Source organism: Mastigoproctus giganteus, chromosome 2 (genome assembly GCF_048544385.1).
Source record: "Mastigoproctus giganteus isolate SK-2022 chromosome 2, ASM4854438v1, whole genome shotgun sequence".
NCBI lineage: Eukaryota > Metazoa > Arthropoda > Arachnida > Uropygi > Thelyphonidae > Mastigoproctus > Mastigoproctus giganteus.
The window spans coordinates 112,175,547-112,202,364 of record NC_143576.1 but is presented as its reverse complement, the minus strand read 5'-3'; the positions used below and the strand labels follow the sequence as shown (position 1 = coordinate 112,202,364).

Genomic DNA, 26,818 nt, shown 5'->3' with positions numbered 1-26,818 from the left:
TATTATTATTATTATTATTATTATTAGCCACATGGTACAAGGAAGCCTGAGGCTTATGCTGCACCAGCCAAAAAAAAGAAATTTCCCGAGTTACCCTGAGAGAGAGAGAGAGAGAGACAGAGAGAGAAGTAGAAAGGAACCACCAAGAAAGAGAAGAATGATGATATCCAGCTCAGGACCCTGGGTTTGCCAAGCCTATACTCACCAGATGTAAGCCCCCGGGGTTATAGAACAAGATGTACTAAAAGATATAAAAACATCATACGTTATAGACAAATTCAAATCAAGTAAATATCGTAAAGTAATAATGTGAAAACTTTTAAAGTTTATATAAATAATGTACTAGTCTGTTAAAGTTTAAATAAATAATTATGATTTGAATAATTTTTGGGTCTTTCCTGTTTTTTTTTTTTTTTTTTTTTTCAATTTCGTGAATTCCGCCTTTAATTTTTGCAAGGGGGCCAAAGATGAATATTTCGTTCGGGTAGAGCCCAGAGTAGTAACATATCTTACTTCTCTGTGGGGCTGAATTTAGGTACGGCCACAGAGTAGTAATATATCTTACTTCTCTGCTGGTACGGCTATGAATGAACTTGGAACTTTTGAGCTGGTGAGGGGGGGGGTCTATGATACGGCGTTTGGGCTGGTATTCAGGCACCCGGTAGTCATTTTGAGCATTTCCTGTAAACCTAAGCAGAGGGTGGAACACAAAAAATGGCTGTAACTTGGAAACAGCGAAATCAGACCAATATTTATAAACCTTTTTTTTTTTTTTTTTGTATTGAGGCCCTGAAGTCGATCTCATATGTTATGATGCGCTCGTTATATATTGGCTTGCTACTGTCCCATAAATTAGACTACTGTATAAATGTGTGTTCACAAGCCGATTTGCATGTTTGATGGGCTGAAAAAGCGAATAATTCACTAGAAAGAACCATATTTCCTCCCTCTGCGATTGGCTGATTTTGTACTTGATTGACCAAAACATCAGAAATTCTCCATCCATCGAGGAACCGAACTCGGACCTCTCCAAACGAACGGCAGACGGCGATATATCATAGAACCGACTTGTATGGCAGCCATTAGGGGGGGAAATTTAGGGAGGTCTCTGACACCAGAACTGATGGGCTCACACCAAACAGAAAATTATTGTTATTGTTAAATTGCTATAAGTAAGAAGTATTATTATCCATATGATGCAAGGAAGCCCAAGGCCTATGCTGCATCAGCCAAAAGAGCAAGAGTTGAATGATAGAAAGAGAGAGAAGATTTTATCATTCTTCTCTTTCTTCAAGAAAGATAAGAATGATAATATCCAGCTCAGGACCCTGGGTGTGCCAAGCCCATACTCACCAGATGTGAGCCCCTGGGGAAATTGTGTAATGAGATGTAATCTGCCACTATTTTTTTTTTTTTTCACTAACTGGCGGAAGAATAATATTCATATTTATTTTTTAAATGTGTTACATTTTAGATAAAAAAAAATAATAATTAACAATGTCCTATTTTTTATTTTGTCAAAAATTAATTCCTAAAATTGCGTAAATTTATAAAAGTTTCGTTGTGTAACTTATGACTAAATATCAGTGGAAGAAGCTGAGGAATTCTATTTAGCAGTCCTCAAGGTACTGCAGATCCCAATTTAGTGTTGGGGTCTCTCTCTCTCATAGCTATTTCTAGCCTCCTGTGGCTTGCCATTACAAAAATGTGAAATGGGATTATCTGTATTATTTATATTCTTCTTTTCCTTGGTTGGATTACTGTTTTAAATCTTCCAATTTTTATGTTTGCCCAGACCGTGTCAGTGAATTCATTCATGTAGGAATGAAATCTTTTATTTTGCAATTCGATCCTAAAATCTCGTCTTTTATCTAAACTGTCTTGATTTTTCAATAAATATGCTAAGGCTGTTCAAGATAAGAATGTAACATATCACAATTGGCTTGTATTAAAATCTCCAGATTCATCTTCTGCTCACTCTAATGCTCTCAACAATTGTAAAACAGTTATTAATCAGTTCTAACTCAATTTTGAACAGGCTACGAGGAGGAAATTTGCTTCTTATCCAAGTAGTAATAGAGCATTCTATTTCCTTGCCAACATTATTGGCCGCAGCTTCTGTCCATACATGTTAGAACCTGATGATTCTGTTGCACCCTCAGCTAAAGAAAAAATTGACTTATTAACATCCTTATATGTCTGATTAATTAAATATTGTATCGATAATCTGGGATTATCACCTCCTTCCGAGGAAGTAGTCTAGTCAACACAAGCCAAAAAAGTTCACAAGCCATTTTCAATCCCCTCCCCTTTTAATCTTTGTAAATTTTTTTTATTTTGCTCTCAAAATTTTATTTTCAGTTTCATTTATTTTGTAACAATAAATTTTATTCTCATTTTTATTTATGTTTATACTTTTTAACCTTTGGCTTGCGGTTTACATTACAAATGAAGACATACTTCATTTGCTATTTTGCTAGAAATCCTGGCTGTTGATACTTGATGAGAGGCCGGTTTTGTAAGTTGTGTGGCAACATCCTTATTTTGTAATTATTTTATCAATTTTCTAATTATTTATCTCTTATTATACATAATATTATTTTTGTTATCTTCTGTCCCCCTTCTATCACTCTCTATCTCAGTCTTTTCTTTTTTTTTTTTTGTAAAAAAATAGGTGTACTCATTTTTTGCTAACAGGAAAAAACTGAAAATTAAAAGGCAATGAAAAGTAAACAAAAAATTATTTACTGATATTATTATTTCATAGTGTAATAGTGTTTTTGGAATGTGTTTGGATATGTTATATAATTAAGTATATAACACACAGTTTATTGAGCATAAATTTATTGTTCAAGTATATAAAAAAATAAGTAAATTGTACATGCCAATTTTTTTTTATAAAATATTCCAAATTTTTTTTAAATTCTCATCCAGGACAATATGCCGACTTCTTTCCTTACTAGTTGTGAGTATTGCTGAATGACATTTCCAAAGCAGCCACAAATTGACATAGTTTACTGGATCAAAGCGTGTCAGCAGTTTTAAGAAATAGTAGCGAAGAAATTGTTTTTGTCATTAATGAAGCTCTGGTTGTGCCGGCGATCAGATTCATTTGTGAAAATCTTTGTTCACTTGACGAAATTGGTATCGTACTCAGTGTTCATCAAATACTTCAATTTTTCTGAAACTGTATTTTCAATCAGGTATTCCTGAAACCCACAATTGTATCTCTTTCATTTAACTGAAGTACCTCGGCCAATGCTGCTAAGTTACTAACAAGCAGCCTGATTTCTATTGATCTTTTCCAAGTTCTGTAGAAAACTAGGATCTACTGGAGAATAATTTCTGTAATTTGTTCCATGAAGTTAAATTCCTTGAAATCGTAGATTTTCTGCAGGTTTGGTGGCATCTTTGTAATATTGTCCCAAACCATTTGTCTTTGATGAAAAAGTTGTACAACTACTATTCACCCTGTATTGTGTTTTTGCAAGTTCAAACTCAAGTCTGATAATTCTTGAAAAGTATCACACATTAGACCTAATTCTAATATACAAGTTTGTAGTTGTCATTTTTTTTTTCTGTAATCCCTTGTGTGTACCTTTCTTTCTGGTCCCAATTTGAATCATTCTTTGCTTTTTAAAAATAATTAACTAACATCTCATAGTTATTCCAAACCCAGGGGCTCACATCTAGTGAGTATGGGCTTGGCACATCCAGGGTCCTGAGCTGGATATCATCATTCTTTTTTTTCTTGGTGATTCCCTTTTACTTCTCTCTCTCTTGGGGTAATTCAGAATTTTTTTTTTTTTTGGCTGGCGCCGCATAAACCTCAGGCTTCCTTGCACCATATGGCTAATAATAATAACAAACAGCCGAAGCAGACCAGAAACTCGATGCTACCATTCGCATGCTTTAAATTTTTCCAAATTTTTAATGGTTCAATATGAAGCGAGTTGGTGTACACCTTCAATTTTCTGGCATTTTAGAAACAGAAACAGGTGCATGTATACTTGCGTGTATAAAAGAATAGAAACAGGTGCATGTATACTTGCGTATACATCAATGCTAGGAGTTTTGTAAATAAATTTGATAAATTTGAGGTATTGCTCAAAACATCAAAGGCAGATATTGTGGGGATTTCAGAGACATGGTGTCACACAGATATAAGGAACGCAGAACTGGAATTTGGGGAGTACAATGTCTACAGAAGGGATAGACAGGATAGGAAGGGAGGAGGGGTTATGCTATTAGTTAAGAAATACATAAAATCCAAGGAAGTGAAGCCAGTCGACATTGCTGGACAGAGCAGTGTCGAGTCAGTTTGGTGTGACATAAGCATTGGGAGATCAAAATTGAGAGTAGGAGTGTGCTATAGGCCTAATGATTCTGATGAGTATAATAAGAAACTGTTAGTAAAATAATAAGAGGGGTTTACCTCAATATAGTACGTAGAACACTTCCATATGATACCGTCCAGAAATTAAAATGGAAAAAATGAAAAAATCGACAACTTACCGGTACATTAGAGTAAAATATAAATAATTAAATAATCAATTTTCATTCCTATGATCATGACATACGGTCAAAAAGCGTTGTCAGCTTCAGGAAGGAAAATCGTTTTGAATATTTTCGTTAGATCCTTTTAAATTGCGTTAATTTTATTTTTAATTGTTTTAAATTGATTTGAATTGTGTTAAATTGATTATTTAATTATTTATATTTTACTCTAATGTACCGGTAAGTTGTCAGTTTTTTCCGTTTTAATTTCTGGAGGGTATCATACGGAAGTGTTCTACGTATTATATTGAGGTAAACCCCTCTTATTATTTTACTAATATTATTATCAACGTAGAACCTATTGAGTATTATTGCTCTGATTCATACTATCTAATAAGAAACTGTACAGGGAAATAGAGTGGACCAGTAAATCAGAGAGTCTTATAATGGGGGATTTTAATTTCCCAGATATTGACTGGAATTTGGGGGCTGGTCACTCACACACTAGCAAGGCTTTTGTGGATTTATTGGATAATTGTTTTCTACATCAGCATGTTTGGGAGGCAACTAGAGGGACTAATACTCTTGATTTGATTATCAGTAGTGATTCTTCATGCATTAAGAATCTGCAGTTAGAGGACCCATTAGGTGGAAGTGATCACAGTGTGCTGAAGTGGGATTTACTCAGAGGTAACTACCATTAGGGGTAAAGGGAAGGGTTATTGCTTTCATAAAGGCGACTACGATGGACTGAGACAGTATATAAATTCTATACAGTGGGACCAACTGATGATGTTACCAACAGCAAATTCAAAATGGGAAGCATTCAAAGAACTTATCTTGGAAGCTACTAGGCTTTACATACCAACTAAGAAATATTGTTCAAGGTTTAGGCCAAAATGGATGTCAGATGAACTAATGAGACATATGGCAGAGATGAAAAATGCATGGGATACATACAAATTAACACGTGACACAGAAGCCTATGATAGATACAAGTTGATCTGTAACCAAGTTACAAAGGAGGTTAGGCAGGCGAAGGCAGATTACGAGAAATCTTTGGCAAGGGATGCAAAGAAAACAGGCAAAGAGTTCTTTACTTATGTAAACTCTAGAAGGAAGGGGATGAATCAGATGGTCCACTTGATATCGATGGGTCAACTGTGGATGATCCTGCTCAGGTAGCTAACAAATTAAATGAATATTTTGCATCGACATTCACACATGAGGAGTTATTCAGTGAGGGGAATGCCAGAGGTGTATTCAACTCTGGCAGTAAGCTAGAGAATCTTGTAATAACTGAGAGTAAAGTGGAGGAGAAATTGTTGAAGATAAAGACAAGAAAGGCACCTGGGGTGGATGGGATCTATCCAGTTATATTAAAGGAGGCAGCAAAGGAAGTAAGCAAACCCTTAGCCATAATCATGAGAGCTTCCTTGGACTCAAGGGAGGTACCCACAGACTGGAGATGTGCAAATGTGACCCCAATTCACAAAGAACGATCAAAGGCTGACACAAGTAATTATAGACCTGTGAGTTTAACTTCTGTTCCAGGAAAATTAATGGAGGCACTGGTTAAAGAAGCACTGCAGGATTATCTAGGACTTCAGTTATAGCTCGGACACAGCATGGTTTTGTTAAGTGGAAGTCTTGCCTGACCAATTTGATTGGATACTATGATGCAGTCACAGAAGAACTCAATGCAGGGAATAACTTTGATATTATATACTTGGATCTTAGAAAGGCTTTTGATACTGTTGCACATGGAAGACTGCTGCACAAATTGGAGCAGTGTGGCATTGGAGGCAAATTGCTGCTATGGATAAAGGGGTGGTTGAAGGGGAGAAGACAGAGAGTGGTAATCAATGGACACTGCTCATCGTGGACTAATGTTATCAGTGGAGTCCCTCAGGGTTCAGTGTTGGGTCCATTATTGTTTTCTGTATTTAAAAATGATATTGATGATAGTATATCAAGCTTAATGTCCAAGTTTGCAGACAATATGAAGGTTGGCAGGGTTGTCAAGGACACTACTGACACTATGCTGCTTCTGCAACAGGATCTGGAAAGGTAGAGCAGATGGGCTGAGAGGTGGCAAATGAAGTTTAACATTGACAAATGTAAGGTACTACATATGGGAAACAGCAACCCCAGAGCAACGTATCAACTCTGTGGTACTACACTGACAGTGGTAGAGAATGAAGGGGACCTGGGGATAATTGTGCAGGCAGATATGAAGTTCTCTGAGCAGTGCAGACGGGCTGCAAGAGTAGTTCATGGTGTATTGTCAATGATATATAGGAATTTTTCCAGCAGGGATAAGGAGGTGATTATTCCCTTGTATAAGGCAATGGTCAGGCCACACCTTGAGTACTGTATACAGATCTGGAGGCCTCATTTCAAGAAGGATGTAGAGATGCTGGAACGAGTACAGAGAAGGGCAACAAGATTAGTGAATGGAACAAAGGGGTGCTCTTACGAAGAAAGACTTAAGTTTTGCAAATTACAGTGTCTGGAGACTAGGCACCAGCGAGGTGATCTGATAGAGGTGTATGAAGCCTTGAATGGTTTGAGCATGCTCAATGCTGATGGGATTCTTCCTCTTGCTCAGAATAATCACATGAGAGGGCATAAATTTTGAGGAAAGACAGATGTAGAATAGATGTGAGGAAATTTGCCTTTAGCCAGCGGGTGGTTGGTTGGTGGAACAGACTTCCATCCCTTGTCGTGGAAGTTGATAGCCGAAATAAGTTTAAGTGCTCAGCTGGACAGATATTTCGAATGAACAGAGGGGTGAAGTGGAAGTTGTTTTTTTTTTGGCTGATGCTGCATTAAAGCTTGCTTTCTTGCATCAAATGCCTCTACTAATGCTAAGGCTAATAAACTCTAAAAGGAAGGGACAAATCAGATTGGTCCACTTGATATCATTGGTTTGACTGTAGATGATCATTCTCAGATAGCTGCTGAACTAAATGAGCATTTTTGCATCTAAATTCATACAAGAGGAGTTATTCAAGGAGGAGAGGGCCAGATGTTTATCAAATTCTAAAAGAGAATTAAATGATTTTGTAATAACTGGGAGCAAAGTGGAGGAGAAACTGTTGAAGTTAAACAGTTTCACATTTGCACATCTCTAGTCCCATCTCTAGTCCCCATGGACTAGAGATGTGCAAATGTATCTCCAATTCACAAAGGGGGAATCAAAGGGTGACACGAGTAATTACAGACCTGTTAGTTTGATTTCTGTTCCAGGGAAAATAGAGTCACTGGTTAAAGAAACATTGCAGGATCATCTAGACAAGACAGCAGTAATAATTCAGACACAGCATGGATTTGTCAAGGGGAAGTCTTGTCTGACCAATTTGATTCGATACTACAATGTGGTCACAAAGGAACTGGATGCAAAAAATAATTTTTGATATCATTTATTTGGATTTCAGGAAAGCTTTTGATACTGTTGCGCATGGAAGACTGCTGTACAAATTGGAACAGTATGCCATTAAGGGCAAGTTGTTACAATGGATTAAAGGATGGTTGAGTGGGAGAAGACAGAGAGTGGTAATCAGTGGATACTCCTATATGCGGACTAATGTTATTAGTGGTGTCCCTCAGGGTTCGGTGTTGGGCCTATTGTTGTTTTGTATATTTATCAATGATATTGATGATGGTATATTAAACTTAATGTCAAAGTTTGCAGATGATACAAAGGTTGGCAGGGTTAATAACAGTATGCTGCTGCAACAGGATCTGGAATAATTGGGCAGTGTGCTGAGAAGTGGCAACCGAAGTTTAACATTGACAAATGTAAAGTACTGCATATGGGTAGCAGTAACCCCAGAGAAATGTACCAGCTGGGTGGTGTTACACTCAGGGTAGTGCAGAATGAAAGAGACCTGGGGATAATTTTGCAATCAGATATGAAGTTTTCTGAGCAGTGCAGTCAAGCTGCTAGAGTAGGTCATGGGGTCTTGTCAATGATATACAGGAATTTTGCAAGCAGGGTGAAGGAGGTGATTATCCTCTTGTACAAGGCACTAGTCAGGCCACACCTTGATTACTGCATACAGGTCTGGAAGCCTGATTTTAGGAAGAATGTAGAGTTGCTAGAACGAGTACAGAGAAGTGTAAGAAGACTGCTGAGAGGAACAAAGGGGTGCTCTTATGAAGAAAGACTTAAGTTCTGTAAATTGCAGGTTCTGGAGGCTAGGCACCTACTAGGCGATCTGATTGAGGTGTGTAAGGCCTTGAATGGATTGAACAGGCACAATGCTGATGGGATTCTTCCTCTTTCTCAGATTACAAACCTGAGGGGGCATAGGTTCAAACTGAGGAAAGACAATTGTAGAAAAGATGTGTGGAAGTTTGACTTTAGCCAGCAGGTACTTGATTGCTGGAACAAACTTCCATCTGTTGTTGTGGAAGTTGATAGCTTAAATAAATTCAAGCAGAAGTAGGCAGACATTTGGAATGAATGGATTAGTGAAATGGGAAGGGGTTTTTTGGCTGATGTTGTATAAGCTTGCTTTCTTGTTATCATGTGCCTCTACTAATGCTAATGTTGTCTCAAATTTAATTTTTGGCTGTGGACCTATTTGATTCTTAATCTGGCCCCGTGTGGGGACCTCCCGTGTGTCCAAGGATGCTCTCATAATTATGGCTAAGTGTTTGTTTACTTCCTTTGCCACCTCCTTTAATATAACTTCTGGCATAATATAAAAGAAAATGTTTTAAAGCAAAAATTTGATAATAAAACAGATATGAATGAATGCAAAATATCAGTGTCCACACCATATACTTAGAAGAAATATCCTACTCAATGTAACTGTTATGTAATTTAAAAAAAATTAAACTATTGTAGTTTATTAATTACACCAATCAACAAATTCTGAGTTATATGTTGTTACTGGCATGAAAGTAAGTTTATTTTATAGATTTTTAGGTGCTAAATACGTAAATAGTTCTTAATATGGCAGATTGGCTATTGTTTTTGAAAAAAAGTAGTTTTTTATGTTTTTACGAGGTATATTTTTATATGGCAGTAATATGTAGCTACAAATATACTTGTATCAAACATGGCATTGTTTTGCTTGTATTCAGCTTCGGAAGCATCCCTTTTCACCAGCCAATAATGATTGGCTGATTTGGCAGCACTCCATTTGCTTTTTTTTCTTTGTTCCAATCCTGTGATGTCTTGTTGGAAGAATTCGCTGTGTTTGTCGCTGATGGCATCACAGTTTGGTGGGAAGAATTCCAGGTGTGAGTGAAAAAAATGCATCTTCAATGATGTGTTACACCCCAGTTTTTCATAATAAGTAATGAGATCTTCCACAAGCTGCTTGCATTTGGAGGCTTTAACATTTCCTAGAAAACCAATCAAAACATTTCAAAAGGCCTTCCATGCTGATTTCTCGCTATCACTAAGGATACATTCAAACTGTTCATCTTTGAAAAGTTGCCTTATATGTTGACCAATGAAAACACCTGCTTTAATCTTCTCTATACTGAGTCTTGGGAATTTCTCTTGCAAGGATGTGAATGTAGGACCGTTCACTTCCAAAGTCTTCACAAATTTTTCATGAGCCTTGATTTGAAATGGAGTGGTGGAAGCAAAACTTTATTTGGATCTACCAGAGGTTCAAAAGCTACATTCTTCATTTCAGGTGTTAATGATTTTCATTGAGTGAGGCTAGCTCCTCTTCTCGTAGTGAATATCGTTGGCATGACTATCCCACTCGCAGAGAAAGCAACAATACTTAGTGTAACCCTTTTGTAATGCTAATAAAATGACGATTACCTTTAACTCACCACATACCTGCCACTCATACTTCTGATAGTGTACACCTAAGAGGATGTTCTCCATGTTTTCATATGTTTCTGTTTTTTTTTTGGACAGCATATGCAAGAGGTATTGAAGTCAGTAAATTTCTATTGTGTAATAACACAGCCTTAAGGCTAACTTTAGAAGCATCTATAAATAGTCGCAATTCTTTGGGAATGTACCTCATGTTCATTGCTGCCATTAGACTATTGACAACCTTACAAACAGTGAGTTCACCTTCTGTTTGATAGAATTTATCATAGTCTTTATTTCGAGTACAAAATATTGTCACTTTCACAGAATGATTCAGAACATTCCACTGTTGTGGCTTTGAGGCCAAAAGCTCTGCTTTATTCTTCTTCAGTTCAAGGTCCTCAATGAAGCTTTCAAGCTCAAGCTCACTTTCTGTGATCTCAAATGGTTCAGAAGAATACAGGTTTGGACAAAATGGTGGATCCCTTGATGTAGACAGCTGCTATACTTCATCATGTATATCAAGTTGATGTTCATCAGTGTTTGCATCTTCATCAGAGTGTACAGAAAAACAGTTGGGTGGTTCAGGAATAGGTAGTCCTTCACAGTGAGGCATGGGATGAATTGCAGATGTTATATAGATGGGATGAATTGAGATGTTATATAGATGGGATGAATTGCAGATGTTATACGTTACTGTCCATTTTTTCCTTCATTGTCGTCCCTTTTCTAATAGGAGGCACCATACAGAAGTAACAGTCTGTGATGTGATTTTTTGGTTCCCTCTATATCATGGGCACTGCAAAAGGCATAAAATGTCCCTTTCAATTCACCCACGCATTGAGTTTTTGATGACCAGGTAGTGCAGCATATGTGTGAAGCCCAGTTCTTTTCCTGGTCGCCTACTTTACACCCAAAGTACAAGAGGTAGGCTTTTTTATGGCTTCAGTTAAGGGATACTTTCTTGAAGCTAATGTTACTTCTCCATATATGTAACAGAAGTCATCCAGACTATTCACACAATTGCAGGGTATATTAATCTTACATGACACAAATACTGCGCAAAAAGTAGAAATTGCACAGAGAACAACCATTATCTGAGAACAAATCACCCAGTACCTAGTTGTATTCGCGGATTATTGTAACAGAGTTGAAGATGCATTGAGGTGACAACAACTTATCGCATGATGAAGAGTGGGGCGACAGTTGCTGATCACGTGATAAGAGTGTGGTGTTGCCATGTGTTTTGATGAGAGCCATAGTTCATAATGTGGAGTAACTTGCTAATATGAGACCCCAACTTTAATTCAAAAACAAGAGCCAATCAACAAATTTTAATGCACTATTTGTGTTCAGCAGCATAAAATTAGTCGAGATTTGGTATTTTCGTTTTCAAAACATTTTATCTGTTGACCAGTGTTATTTGTTTTAATTAATTTATCTTTAGTGTTGTTTTATTCCTTTTATTGACTATATTTACCTTTATCGAAACTAAAATTACTGTAACACAGAGTGAAAACGGATACAAAAATAGATTGTGACAAGTTTAATGATAGGAAATATACATATATTAGATTAGATAATCTAATAATAATCTAATAATCATCTAATAATAATCTAATAATCTAATCTAATATATGTATATTTCCTATTATTAAACTTGTCACAATCTATTTTTGTATCCGTTTTTGCTCTGTGTTACAGTAATCTTAGTTTTGATAATGAATCCAGAGCACATCATATATTTACCTTTGTTATATAACCTAGTGATAGATGCAACTGCATTTCCACCTGCTGGAATATTCGATGGAACACTCTCTCATTTTGGAGATTATGACCAGTGTCTGGATGTGAAAAAACATAGTAGTTCAAACAGTTTTGATGATGGATTCATTGGTCAGTACTGCACTGTGGAAATTCGACCCCTGCTTCCTCCTAAACCTACTAAAATCACTCTGAGAACTCAGGTCCTTGATTTCAGTAATTTTACTGCTAAAGATTCAGTAAGTTTTATGTGTTTTTTTTTTTTTCTTTTTTATTACAAATTTAATCAGAAGCCTTTATTCCTTGCAGTCTGAAAATATTTACAGCACTACATACAACTCATTAATCTGCAATTACTGAATTTTTCAGTAGTTGCAGATTAATAATCTATATATGTAATATTCTATATTTTATTATTAGTTAATCCATTTTTGGTTGTATGTGGGTTATTTTTAAAAATTTTTTTTTATGAAAATCACAAGCATGAGAGGTATTAGCACCTGTAGTACTTAGTACTATGCATGAGTTGAAAGTTGAGAAGATGAAAGAAGATACCTGTTGACATTAGACTTGAATTTCTGTAGATTGCAATTATCAGGAAATACACATGAAAGGAGGTTGTTACAGAAAACAGAAGTTGTAGGAATAAATGAGGAAGAAGAAGAAAAGTTGGTTATGACAGTTTGAAGTTGGACAGTAAAAGGATGTTGACTGGCTGTGGCATGTGTTCGGACTGGTTTGGAAGAGAGAGAGAGCAGGAATTATAAAAGCTAATTCAGAAGAACAGTGCCCGTGGAAGTATCTATAGAAAAGACATGCAGCAGAAACAAAATGTCTATGAGACAGAGAATGGAGAGACTTTGTTAATGGTGAATCATTAATGAACATAACTGCCCTCTTTTGAATGGAATCTAGAAGCCTGAGAGATGTTTTGGTGGCAATCCCCCCCCCCCAATGTGGGAACAATATTCCATGGTAGGTTGGATTTGCAGTTTGTACAGAGTGAACTGTTGTTTGAAAGAAAAGTAATGCTGAGAGTGAAAGAGAAAATTCAGTTTTTAGATGCAGAGGAAGCAATATTTGTGATATGCTTATGCTAAGAGAGATTAGAAGTCGGGATAATACAGATTTATAATACAGCCATATGATCTTATCTAGAAATCTTAGTATCATCGAAGATAATCACAGGAGCAGAAGAATTCTTTTTGTGAGATATAACACAGGACGGACTGAGTTTTAGAAGGATTAAAATCAACTAAGTTAGCTTTGCCACACTGGAGAATTACCTGCAGATCAGCATTTAAGGAATTGGTAGTGGATATTCAAGAAGTTGAAGCTGTTTGTGCAGGGCAAGGTTTTTCAAACTGGAAGGTGGAATGCAAAGTGGTATCATCAGCAAAACTATGCATACAATTTTTGGTCAATCGAAGAAGGTCATTAATATACAAGAGGAAAAGAGTAGGAGAAAGAACTGAAGCTTGGTAAACACCTGCATTAGTGGAGAAGTTAGAAGACAGAGAACTGTCTACCATCATCGCAGTGAGTGGACAGAGAGGAGACTGGATATCCAATTACAAAAAACAGTTGGCAACCCATAAGATTGAAGCTTATTTAGAAGACCTTTATGCCATGATCAAAAGCCTTTGAAATTTCAAGAGCAACTGCCTTAGATTCAAATGTTTCCTGATCTTTTCCTTGTATATTTTCTGCAGGTTGCTGGTGTTGAGCACTGCTGTGTTGATCAGGTAGCTATTTCCTTCCTGTTAATGAGGGTTATGTCTGGTCTGTTGTGCAGGATCGTCTTGTCCGTTATTATGGCACAGTCCCAGTACTATCTTTGAGTAGAGGTCTCTAGTATGACACCAAGTCTCATACGGTAAACTTTCTTTGATCAGCTGGTATTTTTGCACTAACTTCTGATGTATTATCCTGGCCACGTCTGTGAGTGTACTCCATCTTGACGTGATGTGCTGGATTGTTTCTGGGGCCAGGTGGCATCAACACGTGTCTTCTGTTACTCTGAGGTTTTTACCGATGTATTTCCTGTAGTTCCCAGTGTTGATTACTTGATCTTGCATGGTGAACATGAATACTTTGAACTTGGGGAAGAGCTTTCCTTTCATAAGCCAAGTGTTGTCAACCATCTTATCTTAATGGAGGTCATTGTAGTGTCTGCTGTGGATTGTCTTCTTCGTCCATTTTTCTGTCTTTGTTTCTTCTGTCTGCGTGAGTGTGCTCTCCCCATTGAGGTTGAGTGTTGTGTGCCATTTATCTATCTTTCTTATGGCTTGGTAGATGGGCGCTGTGTTTTCCTGGAAATAATTCCACAGTTTCTTAATCATCTTCTTCTCTTGTTTGATAAGGTTGGTCAGTCCCCTCCCTCCTTCTTTATGGACTGGGGTCAGTCTCTTGATGGTTGATTTCGGGTGGTGTTGGCTGCTCTTGGTCATCATTATCCTGGTCGATTTCATAATCTTATCCAGCTCGGTGTTGGTCCAATCTATGATCCTGAAGGAGTATGTTAGTACTGGGACTGCATAAGTGTTTATGGCTGCTGCCATGTTTCCACCATTCAGCTTTGTTTTTATCAGGCTTCTCAGTCTTTGATGGCATTTCTCAGATGGGTGGGCCTGCATCATCCCCAGATATTTATGTGTCTCTCCCTCTGTCATGGCTTCAGTCTCTTCACTGGTCTTCAGCTGGTAGTATTGTCTGACTAGATGAGCATAGTGGACAGTGGGGTTGAGTGCCAGACAGAACCATAATGGACTCAGAATCTCCCTGGAACATTCCTCTTATGATGGATATCAGTCTGGTCATAATATTCTTGACCTTGGTCCTCCATTTTTCTGTGGTTGCTTCTAGGAAGTGTGTCGGTGTTGGGTTGACTTTGTAGATCTTCATTGTTTCTCTGTCAGCCAGCTATGGGACATGGAGTTGCTGTAGACTATGTACAGATTGTAGTGCTCCATGGTCTTGCCCTTCAGTTGTGGTAGCTATACAGGAGACAGCCCCCTCACTCCACTGTCATATATGGGAGCGAGGGGGCTGTCTCCTGTATATCTAGTGGTGGATGGTAGTTATGGGAATGAGACCAGATGGCGCCACACTCTGTCTCAGCTGTCACTTCAACCTTGGGGAAGGTAGGTCCAGAAGTGTCTTTTGCAATTTCTTTTTTCTTTGCTGTGGGATTCAAGCCTGGGTCCACGATATTGGCAGTCCAGTGTCGTTACCACTGGGCTAACCGCACCTCTTTTTTTAAAAATTAGTCTTATTTGCATAAAAAAATGTTCCGCTCACTCAGGAAAATCACAGAACTTTACAAATGATTTTTCCGCCCTCAGTTTCTATATTAAAAGTGGCTAAAATAAGTTGCAATATGTTTTATGTGATTTTGTGCAACTCTAAATAAATAGAGAAATTTCTATTCTGTAGACAGCCAAAGCTAGAAGAGGTTAAAAATTTATTGGGACTACATACAATGTTAAATTATTATGGGCAGCAAGAGTTTCCAAGCAACTTGGTTTTGCAAATTGCAGAACCAAGTTGCTTGGAAACTAGGCTCTTGCGAGGAGGCTTGATTGAAGTGTTTAAGGCTTTAAACGGATTGAGCAAACGTGATGATGGTATTCTTATACTTTCTTAGTTGTTGTTATTTGGTTTTTAGGAGCATTAGCAACTAAGGCCATATTGCTCCGGGGATATGCGGTGGTCATTTCCCTGACCTTTCTGCATCCTCCGTATTTGGTTGTTGTTGTTGTTATTTGGTTTTTAGGAGCATTAGCAACTAAGGCCATATTGCTCCGGGATATGCGGTGGTGATTTCCTGACCTTTCAGCATCCTCCGTATTTGGTGGTGACTGGCTCGAACCCCGGTCTAATTAAGAAGCGTGTGCTACGCACTGCTGCTCCTTCCCACCTGGCTACGGAGGTGCCCCGTATTTGGTGGTCACGGGCTCGAACCCCAGTCTAATCAAGAAGCGTGTGCTACGCACTGCTGCTCCTGCCCACCTGGCTACGGAGGCACCCACTTTCTTAGACAAATCACAAAAGGGGACATAAATGTAAATTGAAAAAGGATGACTGCAGAGTGCAAAAATTTGGCAGAGAGTATTTGACTGTTGGCAAAAACTACCATCTAGTGCAATTTGAATAAATATAAGGAAGGATTAGGCATATTATTTGAGGGGATGGTTGGATGAGGTGGGGTAGTAGTTTTTTTTTTTTTTTTTTGCCTGATGCAGTATAAGTTTGCTTCCTTGCATCATTTGCCTCTAGTACTACTAATAATAACAGAAAAATAAATTACAAAATACTTATTTTATTTATTTGAAGGAGTTTGTTTATGCATGGGTAATGCACGCACACATCATTTCTACTATTAAGGTAGTTTTAATGCATCGTTTTAATTATATCTCATATTGTGAATATGTTCACAATGAGTTGATATAGTATTGCATTATCTCGAATAAGTAACGCTTCACCTGTGGAGAAGACTAATGTTATTTATTCTCAGTAGATACCACCACCCAGACGGCACAGTTTCGAAGCTTATTGGTGGTATATATTTTGAAGCCATAGGTGAAGCGTCACTTATTCAATGTAGTGCAATACCATGGTAGCTCATTGTGAAGGTGTTCACAAAAACGATGCATTAAAACTACCGTAGTAGTAGAAATGATGTGTGTGCATTACCCATGAATAAACAAACTTGTTCATACTCTTAGGCATTTAGCCAAGAAATATCTTTTAGATAAAACCATACGCACACCATCAGGCATATCTTGTATTGTGGAGTTATACTTCATAACTGGGTTGTACTATTGCAACAACAGGGTACCTGCCCTACCACTGATGAGAAGCCAATAAGCTTCGAAATGCCGTCTGAGTGGTGGTATCCGCCAAGAATGAAGCATTATTTATTTGAGGTAGTGCAATACCATAGCAACTCATTGTGAAGGTATTCACAATATGAGGTATAATTAGAACAATGCATTAAAACAATCTTAGTAGTAGAAATAATGTGTGTGCATTACCCATGCATAAACAAACTCATTCATACTCTTAGGCATTAGCCAAGAAATATCTTTTAGATAAAACCACACACACCATCAGGCAACTCTCATATTGTGGAGTTATACTTCATAACTGTACTGTCACTATTGCAACAACAGGTACCTGCCCACCCACCGATGAGAAGCCAATAAGCTTTTAAATGCTGCTGCCTGGGTGGTGGTATCCACCAAGAATAAGTAACATTAGTCTTCTCCATAGGTGAAGCGTTACTTATTCGAGGTAGTGCAATGCTATGGAAATTCGTTGTGAAGGTATTCACAATATGAGATAAAATTAAAACAATGCATTAAAACTACCTTGGTAGTAGAAATGATGTGTGTGCATTACTCATGCATAAACAAACTCCATACTTTTAGGCGTTTAGCCAAGAATATCTTTTATTTTTTTAAGAGTCATTCTGAAAATATTTTATTTTTAAAAAATACTACACATTCAGATATACAGCCCAGTTAGATACAATTATTCTTACTTTTAACATATTAATACGTCAGTTTTGTTTTAATGTGTTTCATTTTTCCCACATTCATATGAAAATTCAGCAGTTGCAAATGTGAGTATTGAAAGAGGAACAAAAAAAAAGTATGATTATTAAAAAAGTCTGTTGTTGTTGTTGTTGTTGTTATTTTGGTTTTTAGGAGCATTAGCAACTAAGGCCATATTGCTCCGGGGATATGCGGTGGTCATTCCCTGACCTTTCCGCATCCTCTGTATTTGGTGGTCACGGGCTCAAACCCCTGGTCTAATCAAGAAGCATGTGCTACGCACTGCTACTCCTGCCCACCTGGCTATGGGGCTCCAAAAAAGTCTGAAAATGTAGTAAAGATGTGATAATTACTTTTACTATATCTTTTAAAATTTATTTTTTTCTTCAAGCTTATGCTTCCATAGCCATATTTATGATATCAACTGAACATTGTTTTTCACATTTTTACAATCAAGCTTTTCTTTAATTGCAAACTGCTGTATTTTAGGCATAGGTGGATTTTGAAATAATCCTCTGTACTGAATTTTTGTCAGAATTATTTCATTCAAACAAATTTAGAAAGCACCAGTAATAAGGATAATCAGCCAGTACTTAGAAATATTTTTGTTATAGTGAAATTTTCATTCAAATGGTATTAATTTTAACAGATTCTTACTGTATTTCATTATACCAGTGCCTATCATCTGTTTAAATAAGGTTCTGAGACATCGTTATGGTGCATCCTCAATGAAAATAGCCCTTATAGTGTCATAGTGCTGAATTCTTACTTGCATTGTTTATCACACAGGACATGAACTTTCTTGTGCTATGTTAATCATGCAGGCTCTTTGTTCAGAAATATGTTTTCATAATGAAATAGCGAAAAAGAAAAAAAAAAAACAGATGTGGAAGGACATAAAAAGGAAGCACTGTTAATAAGATTGGAATATGTGCCATTTTGATTGCTGCAGATAGCAGTAATTTAAGTGATTCCAAGGTGAATCCCATTGTGATGACCTTTTCTAACAAAAAAAGTATCAAATTTAAAGCATAAATTTAAACTTATTCTCAGTGCATGTGTTGGGTGGTGATTCTACAATATTGGGATTCTTCTGAAAGCATGCAGGATTCCTTTAGGAAACTGTTTGGCATTAAGTGCTGATAATACCACTGTTATGATAAAAACTGAGTAGTAAGGATATTAAAAGAAGAGACTGAGAACTTGGTGGTAATCAGCAGTCCTTGTAAGTCATCTGATTAATTTGTATACTGAACAGAGGGCTGCATGCATCGTCGTGTGAAAGTGGATGAAAATATAGTGGTCATTTACTGCTACTATAAATAAGTACTAAAAGGAAAGACAGAGTTAAACAGTTTTAATGCATACTGCTGATGTGAATAAAGATTTTAAAACATGTTTATACACATTGGCTATCTTTAAGTAAATGTTTACTGTGACTGGTATGTAACAGTAGCAACCTCGGAGAAGTCTGTTTAAAGTGGTTGGAAGTGGTGAGAAAAGCCATATGAACGCTTTTCAAAGTTGCCAAATTGAAAAATACAAGAAATCAAGAATGACTGCTTGTACTGACTCATTCTAGATCCAGTTCATGATCAGAAAGAAGTTTTTAAAAAAGACTAGTTAATGAGTTCCTCAAGGAAAAGAACTTCTGAACCAGAAACTTCTGCTGCGAGCAATTCCTAAACAATCCAAGCAAGCTATTCCTAAACAAAATTTGGTTGGTTATCCTTGCATGTGCAGAAAGTCTGTTTCTCTCTTCTGGCTTGAATAAAATATTTTGCTTGTTCCTTTTAAATATCTAAACATCTTTCTTCAATTATGTGTGTTTCACATTCATTTACATTAGCATTAGCATTAGTAGAGGCATTTGATGCAAGAAAGCAAGCTTATGCAGCATCAGCCAAAAAAAAAAAATAAAGTAAAATAAATAAATAAAAAATAACCACTTCCACTTCACCCCTCTGTTCGTTCGAAATACCTGTCCAGTTGAGCCTTAAACTTATTTAGGCTATCAACTTCCACGACAAGGGATGGAAGTCTGTTCCACCTACCAACCACCCTCTGGCTAAAGGCAAATTTCCGCACATCTATCCTACATCTGTCTTTCCTCAATTTGAACTTATGCCCTCTCAGGTGATTATTCTGAGCAAGAGGAAGAATCCCATCAGCATTGAGCATGCTCAAACCATTCAAGGCTTTATACACCTCTATCAGATCACCTCGCTGGTGCCTAGTCTCCAGACACTGTAATTCGCAAAACTTAAGCCTTTCTTCGTAAGAGCACCCCTTTGTTCCATTCACTAATCTCTTGTTGCTCTTCTCTGTACTCGTTCCAGCAGCTCTACATCCTTCTTGAAATGAGGCCTCCAGGCCTGTATACAGTACTCTAGGTGTGGCCTGACCATTGCCTTATACAAGGGAATAATCACCTCCTTATCCCTGCTAGAAAAATTCCTATATATCATTGACAATACACCATGAGCTACTCTTGCAGCCCGTCTGCACTGCTCAGAGAACTTCATATCTGCCTGCACAACCACTGCCTGGTCCCTTTCATTCTCTACCACTGTCAGTGTAGTACCACAGAGTTGATACGTTGCTCTGGGGTTGCTGTTTCCCATTTGTAGTACTTTACATTTGTCAATGTTAAACTTCATTTGCCACCTCTCAGCCCATCTGCTCAACCTTTCCAGATCCTGTTGCAGCAGCATAGTGTCAGTAGTGTCCTTGACAACCCTGCCAACCTTCGTATCGTCTGCAAACTTGGACATTAAGCTTGATATACCATCATCAATATCATTTATAAATACAGAGAACAGTAAAGGACCCAATACTGAACCCTGAGGGACTCCACTAATAACATTAGTCCATGATGAGCAGTGTCCATTGATTACCACTCTCTGTCTTCTCCCCCTCAACCACCCCTTTATCCATAGCAGCAATTTGCCTCCAATGTCACACTGCTCCAATTTGTGCAGCAGTCTTCCATGTGCAACAGTATCAAAAGCCTTTCTAAGATCCAAGTATATAATATCAAAGTTATTCCCTGCATCCAGTTCTTTTGTGACTGCATCATAGTATCCAATCAAATTGGTCAGGCAAGACTTCCCCTTAACAAAACCATGCTGTGTCCGAGCTATAACTGAAGTCTTGTCTAGATGATCCTGCAGTGCTTCTTTAACCAGTGCCTCCATTAATTTTCCGGGAACAGAAGTTAAACTCACAGGTCTATAATTACTTGTGTCAGCCTTTGATCCTCCCTTGTGAATTGGGGTCACATTTGCACATCTCCAGTCCATGGGTACCTCCCCTGAGTCCAAGGAAGCTCTCATAATTATGGCTAAGGGTTTGCTTACTTCCTTTGCTGCCTCCTTTAATGTAACTGGATAGATCCCATCCACCCCAGCTGCCTTTCTTGTGTTTATCTTCAACAATTTCTCCTCCACTTTACTCTCAGTTATTACAAGATTCTCTAGCTTACTGCTAGAGTTGAATACACCTCTGGCATTCCCCTCGCTGAATAACTCCTCATGTGTGAATGTCGATGCAAAATATTCATTTAGTTTGTTAGCTACCTGAGCAGGGTCATCAACAGTTGACCCATCGATATCAAGTGGACCAATCTGATTCATCCCCTTCCTTCTAGAGTTTACATAAGTAAAGAACTCTTTGCCTGTTTTCTTTGCATCCCTTGCCAAAGATTTCTCGTAATCTGCCTTCGCCTGCCTAACCTCCTTTGTAACTTGGTTACAGATCAACTTGTATCTATCATAGGCTTCTGTGTGACGTGTTAATTTGTATGTATCCCATGCATTTTTCTTCTCTGCCATATGCCTCATCAGTTCATCTGACATCCATTTAGGCCTAAACCTTGATCAATATTTCTTAGTTGGTATGTAAAGCCTAGTAGCTTGCAAGATAAGTTCTTTGAATGCTTCCCATTTTGAATTTGCTGTTGGTAACATCATCAGTTGATCCCACTGTATAGAATTTAAATACTGTCTCAGTCCATCGTAGTCGCCTTTACGAAAGCAATACCCCTTCCCTTTACCCCTAATGGTAGTTACCTCTTTGAGTAACTCCCACTTCAGAACACTGTGATCACTGCCACCTAGTGGTTCATTTATCTGCAGATTCTTAATGCATGAAGAATCACTACTGATAATCAAATCAAGAGTATTACTCCCTCTAGTTGCCTCCTGAACATGCTGATGTAGAAAACAATCATCCAATAAATCCACAAAAGCCTTGCTAGTGTGTGAGTGACCAGTCCCCAAATTCCAGTCAATATCTGGGAAATTAAAATCCCCCATTATAAGACTCTCTGATTTACTGGCCCACTCTATTTCTCTGTACAGTTTCTTATTATACTCATCATCTTCAGGCAAGTCAACCTCACTTACATTTATGTCTTCAATCAAATGTATGTGCCTTATATCCAGATCATTACTCTTTGATATGTCGAAGAGTGTGATATATAATTTTTTTTTAGTATTATTAGGTGGCAAATGATGCAAGGAAGCAAATTTATATAGCATCAGTGTTAAAAAAAAGAAAAAAAGAACCTTTCCCACATCAGTCCATCCCCTCTAATAATGATTTTAAATTCTTCTTTAAATTTATTCAAACTACTTACTACGTTAATTTTAACCTGCTCATAAAGCTAATGTTGAATTTATTGATGTTAGTCTATAACTATCTCCAGTGTAAATTAGATTTCCAAATTTCCCTGATCTTACTTTATGTACTGAAACCATTGTATATGGTTATGTTAGGGATTTTTACTAAAGTATTAACCTGGATATGATAAACATTTTTATTTCTAATTTACAGTTAGAGTAAGATGCTGCACTGCAAAATGTAATGTTCCATACAAAAATGTACAAAATTCAATTAGACATTAAGAGGGAACATGCTAGTAGTCTGCTCTGTCAGACAATCAGCAGCACCAGCAACTTTGTTGTGCATGCATTTTATCTTATTCCTGTATAATATTTAGTTAAGTTAAGAAAATTTGCAAAACTGAGTGGGTAATAGTCAAAATCTGGAAACAGAACCCTTGGTGAAGAAATCTACACACACAAAATTGATGATACTGCTGGATGTCTGAGAAGTGTGACTACAAGATTATAAATAAACTTTATCTTATCCCCATTTAATGCTTTATAGAATTTCTCTTACCAGACCACATGAACAATTTTATTAGGTTAGATATAGGAGCTTGCAAAAGCAATAAATGAATAAAATTGTGTTTGGATTTCATACAGGACAGGGCAGTTTTCTCATTGCTGGTGTTACATCCCATTTTAGCTCATTCAGAACTGTACAACCAATTGTGATCAACAGTGCTGGAACATTGTGCTGCCTGGAAGCACATCTTTTAACTGAAAAATAGCAGTGAAAACTTTATACTACTCCATTTAATATTTTAGTCAGTACTTAACCTAATTATGTGCAACAATTTCATTATAATATATATAATGAAATATAAATATAAATATATTTTTCCCTACTCTGAGACAGTCACATAGGGTCAGAGGGGTATATGAATGGAGACTACAAAAATACTACTCTATTTTGTGGTTTCACATTAATTCAGACATGTAGCATGTGTAAATTATTATTTGACAGCATCAGAGCTTGTCACTAATATTTGTATGTATGTTCACAGGGGGAGAGGGGGAACCTACTGCTTCCACCTAAGATCAGCTAAGTACAGCCTTGATTAAAAAAAAGACATTCTTCCAGTTGTTGACAGGAATCAACCCAGATATCTTCAAAGAAGTAGCAGATGGTGATGCATCAGGGTGATTAAGCTGTCACGGAGGACGGTTATAGTCAAAATTTGGAAATAAGAATTACGTAGTAGAGAAATGCATGCTCAGTGAAATTGCCTAATGTTGACATTGACTCTTCCACATATTGATGATATTAGTATTAGTCATATGGCGCAAAGAAATCTGAGAATGACCAAAGAGCATGTAATAAGAAAGTGTTGCCAATAGTTTTTGTATATTCTTTCTTAACCTTTGCTGATAAAACCAATTTACTATGTTATATACTTCAAAAGTGCTTTGTTAAGTTGTTTTGTTTGGTTATTGACCATTAACAATCTTTTTACTGTTTAATTGCTATTGTGAATGAATGAATAAGAAAAGTTTTACAAAAATTAAAAAAAAATTTTCTTAAAAAGTAAATTATTTCATATTGTATGGTAAATTACTAATGATTCTGTGACTAAAATTAATTATACAAGAAGTTCAGAAAATTGTATTCTTATTGAATGGATTTTTTTTTAACCCCACCATTAAAGATTTTCAGAGATTTGTCTTATTCATCTGCCATGTTCTACTTTATGGTACTGCGGCTTGGTATCTGTCTCCCATCAGTTTGCTCTCTAGAAGATGTTCAGGAAGCAGCAAATGCAAGTAAGATAAAGTAACTTTAATGCATTATATATATATATATACACTTTGCATAGTTTGCTAAGTGATGATAACTGTAAGTTTTGAAATAAATTTGTTAATTCATTAGTGTTGGTATAGGGTACAAATTAGACCTCAGGGCAAAAAAAAAGATATTTCATATAAAAAAAAAAATTAAATTCTAATACTACTGTACTCCTCAGTATGTTTCAAGTGACGTAGCCCAGTGGTCAGGAGCGAGAGTGCATAGCCCGCGTTCCTTGAGTGGACCGGGGTTCAAGCCCGTGACTACTAAATACGATAAATATTTGTATTGACGATTTATTGTAAACTCTACTGACTTGGTTGTTGTGCCGGAGTATAAACAGAAAATTTAAATTCTAGAGGATGGGTTAGTAACAATAAGCTTCATTTAAGTTCAGTGAATAGAAACTGGGTAATGGTCAAAATTCCCTCTGGGTAGATTTACACCCCACACCTTCACTTGTGAACTTTTTGTAAATAGCCTTAAAACTGCACTTCCTGCAATGCAGTAATAATGAGGATAGACAGGTCAGCTGGCCTGGAACATCTAGAGCAGTGGTTCTCAAGAGTTTTTTTTTTTCTGTTGGCCACAAAATTTAGCTGGCTGCTGTACAATACCTTTTTTATTAAGACTTCTATTTTACTGATAACAATGATAGTTAGATGGAATTTATATGCATATAACATAGGAATAATAACAAAATTCCTAAAGTGATTGTAAAAACTTTAATAATAATAAGTTATGTAATTTAAGATTCTATCCTGAAGGCAACTGAGAAATGTATATATTTTTGAGTTTTGTAGAACAATATCATGTAAAATTGTAACTACTGTAATGCTTTGCTATTAAACTGCAAATATAAAAACAAATTAAAAAATATCAGATGAGTGGTCAAACACCATTATGTGGTATTCAAGTTTCTAAATTTTCTTTTCATATGTAAACAAATTATATGAAGAAATACAGTCCCCGACATACGTTCCAGGACTTCTTACGTAAATCGATTTTTATGTAACTCGGGAATGACTAATAAAATGTTGCTACTATATCCCTGATATGTCAAAATTACAAAAACCACATGATATCCTCAGAAGAATGAAAAAAAAAAAAATAGTTATATACCATAACAATCAAAAACTTTATCTGGTGACAACGGTGAATTAACCATGGTGGCACATAAGAAAAGAAAACATAAAAGGAAGGAAAAAAACGCATGTTATTGTATAAAAACTGATATGTACTTCGTATGCCATGTAGGCTTTATAAGGGCTACTAAGGAATCGAAACCAAAAGTATACATATTTAAGAAAATTGGTCTATACCACACAATTAATCAAAGTTTATACACTCAGGTGTGATGAACTGAATGTAACTTAAAATGAACCTGAAGCATTAATAAGGCACATTATCACATGGTGTTGTAGGCTGAGTAGAGGTCAGGGAGGTAGTATGTGATTATGAACTCTTCGATCTTCATCTGTTTCAAATGCTTTTTTTTCTTTTCACAAATTTTGCAATAAGCAATCTCGAACTTTTCTTTTTATTTTCAAGAAACATCCGGTATTTTCATCCATTCCTTCAAACATTTAGCCTTCTTGAATTTAACAAAACGCTTCTGCCATTTCCTTTAATTTGAACTGCTTCTTGGGTTTCTCTGGTTCCTCAACGGATTTGACTCTCCCTTGCTCCTCAACTATTTGTGTGTTCAACTGGGATAGGTCTTCTGTTTTTAAATCTTCACCTCGTTCATCCACAAGCTCGTCTACATCTTCATTCTCCAGCACCAGCTGGAACTTCTGGACTAAGTTTACAATTTATTTGGTAATAGAAGACATCAGCTCATCTTTGCTGAAGCCTTTGTTGTTAATCTCAGAATTTTTTAGAAGATTTTTCCAAACTCCGCTCATACAAGTTGTTGCTAAATCATTCCAGGCTCTTGAAATGTTGTGTATTCCATCAAGGATGTTAAAGGGCTAGAGTGTAATTCTCCAAAGAAATAGCTTATGGGACACAGTCCACGTGATTTATACGTTGTGGGAGTTTCGCTGAAGTGCTTCAACGTAATTCACCTATCTCAAACACATGTCATCGAATATTTCTTCAGAATTTTTAAAGCAGAAAATTAAATTTAACATTCATATGTAATTGCTATCCCTAAACCAGGAAAAGATCATTCGACTCCTAACAACTATAGACCGATCTCTCTAACCAGCTGATGGTGCACCATCAATTAACATGGTACCTTGAGTCTAGAAACATAATCAGCAACAAGTAGTTCGGCTTTCAGAAAAATAGATCATCCTTAGATCTCATGATAAAGGCTGAATCAAACATAAGAAACGCTTTTATCAGAAATAATCTCATCATGGTGTGTCTTGATATAGAGAAAGCCTTCGATACAACATGGCACTATGGAATCCTAAGGGACCTCCATTCTATAGATATGAAAGGCCATTTATCATATTTTATTCAAAACTTCCTTTGCCACAGGACTTTCCAAGTTCAATACTGGCAGGCTCTGTCTCAAACATGCAGACAAGAAGAAGGAGTTCTACAAGGCTCTGTTCTTAGTGCCACTCTATTTGCTATATGAATTAATAATATCACAAACAGCATTCCAAACACTGTTGACTCATATATTTATGCTGATGATCTTACCTTATTCTATCATTCTCAGAATATAAATTATATTGAAAGGCAATTACAAATATCAATAAATAATATCCAACTATGGATGACACAAAATGGATACAGA

General features: G+C 36.8%; 1 protein-coding gene across 2 annotated transcripts in view; it reads left to right on the top strand.

Annotated features, from left to right (window-relative positions):
• The first annotated feature begins 9,294 nt into the window (after nucleotides 1–9,294).
• The window catches only part of LOC150089498 (O-acyltransferase like protein-like), a 201,657-nt gene continuing 184,133 nt past the window's right edge, over nucleotides 9,295–26,818 (top strand). For both annotated transcript variants that reach the window (XR_016546670.1, XM_090368626.1), the window contains exons 1-3: nucleotides 9,295–9,411; nucleotides 12,056–12,291; nucleotides 23,927–24,041. Coding sequence is in view for 1 of the 2 variants with exons in the window: in XM_090368626.1 (XP_090224752.1) it covers nucleotide 9,411; nucleotides 12,056–12,291; nucleotides 23,927–24,041 (352 nt within the window). In the remaining variant the exon portion in view is untranslated. The remainder of the gene's footprint in view (nucleotides 9,412–12,055; nucleotides 12,292–23,926; nucleotides 24,042–26,818) is intronic.